Source organism: Coffea arabica, chromosome 9e (genome assembly GCF_036785885.1).
Source record: "Coffea arabica cultivar ET-39 chromosome 9e, Coffea Arabica ET-39 HiFi, whole genome shotgun sequence".
Lineage (NCBI taxonomy): Eukaryota > Viridiplantae > Streptophyta > Magnoliopsida > Gentianales > Rubiaceae > Coffea > Coffea arabica.
In genome coordinates this window covers 26,913,508-26,917,825 of record NC_092327.1, presented here as the reverse complement: position 1 = coordinate 26,917,825, position 4,318 = coordinate 26,913,508, and the positions used below count along the sequence as shown (strand labels likewise).

Genomic DNA, 4,318 nt, shown 5'->3' with positions numbered 1-4,318 from the left:
CAAAAGATAAAGTCGTCAATAAAACACTTCCAGATTGTCGTCACTAATGACAACTATTTAGTGACGACCTGATTGTCGTCACTAAATAGTGGTCATTAGTGACGACAATCCGGAAGTGTTTTATTGACGACTTGATCTTTTGTCAAAAATGCTCTATTTAAAATCGTCACTAAAAAGCACCGAAAGCCATTGTATATAACTATTTTACTGACAACAATTGTCGTCACAAATGTAGCTTAGATTTAGTGACAATCTCTGTTGTGACAAGGAGTTTTTATTTTCTATTTTGTGACAACTTTTTTTTGTCATTAGATAATTTCTCAATAGCTTAATAGTCATAATTTGGCCTGTAATCATTGCTAAATCATTGATTTTAAACAAACCGTACAAATAAACATGAACGATTGATAACCAAAAGTATTTGCATTAGATTACATGGTAATAATATAGCATTCTCAAATGCCAAATTCAAGTGTACATTACCCAACTAATGCCTACAAAAATAACATTTGTCCAAAATATCACTTGTACATAAGGTACATTTACAAAAGCAATCACAGTTTAAGAAATTGAAGAACATCTTAATGAACCACTCCATGAGCAAAAGGCAATTTTGTCTTCAACATTCTTCAACCATAACCATAGATATCTTCCAAAAGCTAGTATGAATAGCATTTATCTGTCATAAAAGAGTAAAAGAAGTAGGTAAGGGGAAGAGTACAATAATAAAGAACAAGTAATGAGACTTAGATTATTAAGACAAAAATTACAATTCATTAAGAACCTCATATAATTTGGGCCCACATATTACAACACCAGCAAGAAGTTAGAAATCACAGTCCAATCTATACAAATACAACACTGCATAAGCTCAACAAAAGAGCTCTCTAAAACAGTTTTTTTTTTATTTTCTTTCTTCTTCTTTAAATAGCTCAACTTATTGAACAATTAAATTGGACTCCCACAGTAATTATTGTTTACAACTAGAATCGATGCCTGCTTGCAGCTTTTCCTGCCCCTTCTCATACATTCAAGGGAATGGGAAATGATTGTGGAAGTAGAAAAAGTAGACAACTTTCCTACAAAACATTCATAACATACCGCTTTGACGCCAGCTTCTTGCACGTATGCAATATCGGCAGGTGTAAAAAGTCCAGACTCACCAACGACCTAAAGATTTTGAGGACAGGAAAATGAATACATTGGTGATTAGACAAAATAATATGTAATGAGGCAGTCATGTGCCTCTGTCAACAATTTAACAAAGAAGGAGAAATCTTAAAGGGCATGAGAAAAGTGCAGAAATAGGATACTCACAATTATGCCTCTTTCTCGGATTATTCTCCCACGTTCTCCTTGAAGAAGATTTTTAGTATTGCTGATGTCAACCTTAAATGTTTCTGCTGATAGACAAAGCTAAATTAACTTGCAAGACTCCAACAAATGACTTGTACTGATTCTGTAAGCTACTCATTGCTCTTTTAACATTTTTTCTAGGTTGTGCATTTTTTATCATCTTCATCCTTGTTCTTTTCGGATTTATAGCTTGTTTCCACTCACCCATCCTCAAGATGAGCACCTTTACCCATTGTTACCTAACTCATTTTTTCCTGACTGACTGTTTACGAACTACCATTCTAAGAGAAAAAGGTTATATCATGCAACCATATTGAATATCAGCACTAAGCAAGACGAGATATAACTAGGAAGAGTATCCAGCACCAGATTTTGGCATCTAGCAATTGGTGCCGAGCGGAAGTATGTCAAAGAAGTTAATTCCTAGAAAGTTAAAAAAAAAAAAGGGAAGTAGGGGATTGTCATAACAGAATTAATTTGTTGGTATTATTATTTATAGCATCACAGTGCAAATGATATACACTTCAGCAAATGATTAGCTACTTGAAAATATTTAGGCCTTCTCATCGATGTTAGTAAGAATACAAGGAACTAATTTTTGTCCAAATACAGCTACAATCGAATGTAAACTCGATAGCAGCTTCAGAATCAAAATATCAAGGTATCAAACTTTAAATGCACAATCAAGAAGGAGAAGATTTAAATGATCGATATAGAATTTTCTTTAGAAACATACCGAGGTTACGGTTGTTTATTCCAATAAGTTCAATCCCATCAATCCCAAGAACACGATCCATCTCCCTCTCATCATGTACCTAAAAAATGAGATATGACAAACAAAGGTCAAAATCATTGATACTTCAAACTTTTTACTTGACAAGAAAAACAAAATAAAACCAAAATCAGGAAAAAATAAAACCAAAATTGCTTCAAGTAAAGTACCAAGATAATTATTAGACAGCCTTCATGAGAACAGAAGGACCACTAACCTACATATGTTTAAAAAAGAAATTTTTTCTTCATGAAGAAGACGAAAAACAAACTTGAGATATCATTACAGATTTTTGTTGATATTCCGATTTTTGTACAAATCACAAACAAGAAAATGAAAATTACCCTGACTTAAAGTCCTAAATCTAACACTAAAAGTGAGGAGGGAATTGAGTTCTATTAATTGTTAAGACAACAAAAGGAAAGAAAGAAGAAAACAATAACCATACCTCCACAAGTGGTGTTAAACCAAGCAATTTGCAGATCTTAGTCATGTATTTGATATCAAGATCTGGTAAAACAGCAGCAATTAACAGGATTGCATCTGCGCCTTTTGTGCGAGCATAGTATATTTGCCAAGCGTCTATAACAAACTCTTTGCATAACAGAGGGCACTGCACATGTAAATTGTTTCAGCAATCACTTTCAAAAATAATACTTCGAGCTAATATTCAGCAGAAATATGCATCAAGAAGAAAAAAAATACCTTCACTCCTGAATTCCTTATCTTCTCCAAATTCTCAAAGCCTCCCTTATTTTATGGAGCACAGAAACAAAAAAGTAGTGATGATAATTAGCAGTAAGAATTAACTTAAAAACAAATACATTGACTTGCAGAGACAGGCTTATATCACCCTGAAGAAAAAAGTCACCAAATGACTGAAGAGTTTAAATCCTTACTTGAAAGTATTTCTGGTCTGTTAATACACTGAGGCATGCTGCTCCACCTTTTTCATAGGCCTTAGCAATTTCAACCTGTTATAATAGACAACCAAGAATTAATGCAAACAGATAACACTGTCAACATCTTAAGAATTGTATTCAGATATTATAACCCACAGTAACCTATTCAATTAACCACTGATAGAGGAATAAACCAGCAAACAGCTATAGGACCAAAAGATTCTCTAATCAAACCAGAACAAGCAGCTTTTATATAATATAACTAAGTCTCCCTGTATGAAGCTTCCAGCTTATTGATAACTGTAATCTGCCATACAAGCCTTTTAAAATCTTACAAAATGATTTAGTTCCAGTTCTTCCTTATCTAATTCTCTGCTTTAGTTCCTCACATACTGACCAATCTACTCCCATTATACTTACAGAGCCATATAAGATCAATCTTTTTTGCACGGCAAAAAAAGAGCATGCAGTCAAAACTCATATGCTCTATTTTTGTACAATCAAACCTCGTAACATATACAAATTTTGACCATGAAGATTGTAAGTGTTCAGTAATGCACAGAATACATGGGATTTCAAGGTCAAAGAAAACGTTACAGGGGAGGGAAAAAAAATGAAAAACAGAAGCAAGGGCAATGCACAATGACAACTGCATACCACTGAACAGGTACTTCTAGCTTCTGTGCACCACTCTATTGGCAGCAGAAAAGTCTCGCAAAAAGAGAAGAGGGGACAAAAAGGAAAAAAGGCATGCATCTGTAAGGACTTGAATACAAGGCATAGACCTTCTCCACCAGCATCTTTAACATCCATTAAAGATAAATTTAGCATCTCCTTTTAACAAACTTAGAATCTGGAGTATCTTGAGGAAAAAGGGGACTTTGAGCATAATCAGTTTACTAACAAGAAAGACAGGTTTTCAAATTGCTCATATCTTTTAAGGAATACGTGACTTTGAACTAAATATGAGAACATCCAATTCCAGGTTAGTGAAAGTCCTTAAAGCTTCCACTGATGGCTATGCGCTTTACAATTAGCCTGAAATTGACTCATCACAGTTCCTAATGTCCTACCTGAGCTCGGTCAAGTAAATTGAAAAACAAACCATAGCTAAATGAAATTGTGGTCACCGGCTAAGATCAGAAAGTCATTTAGTGATGTGATAATATGGTTGACGAAGAAAACTAGAGGATATGCCAAAAGCTATTATCAAAATTAGGGCCATAAAGCAATTGGAGAAAATGATCAAGTAAATAACAACATAGCTATGATAGCATCTAATAATCAA

General features: G+C 34.0%; 1 protein-coding gene across 1 annotated transcript; it reads right to left on the bottom strand.

The window, feature by feature from the left end:
- Positions 1 to 404: 404 nt before the first annotated feature.
- On the bottom strand, positions 405 to 3,843 carry LOC113709932 (indole-3-glycerol phosphate synthase, chloroplastic-like). The gene is made up of 9 exons (XM_027232774.2): positions 3,805 to 3,843; positions 3,672 to 3,722; positions 3,028 to 3,102; positions 2,834 to 2,878; positions 2,577 to 2,741; positions 2,093 to 2,171; positions 1,318 to 1,400; positions 1,102 to 1,170; positions 405 to 679 (listed from the first exon to the last, which is right to left on the bottom strand). Exons 1-9 carry the CDS (start codon positions 3,841 to 3,843, stop codon positions 620 to 622), a joined length of 666 nt encoding a protein of 221 aa, XP_027088575.2. The 3' UTR covers positions 405 to 619.
- Positions 3,844 to 4,318: the final 475 nt, after the last annotated feature.

Excerpts from the sequence above, each read along its gene's own strand:
- LOC113709932 (XM_027232774.2), bottom strand. The coding sequence starts at position 3,843 with ATGGATGTTAAAGATGCTGGTGGAGAAGGTCTATGCCTT. Across the intron at positions 3,103-3,671 it reads AGTGGTATGCAGTTGTCATT|GTTGAAATTGCTAAGGCCTA; the intron begins GTGCATTGCCCT and ends CTATTATAACAG. Across the intron at positions 680-1,101 it reads AAGAAGCTGGCGTCAAAGCG|ATAAATGCTATTCATACTAG; the intron begins GTATGTTATGAA and ends CTTTTATGACAG.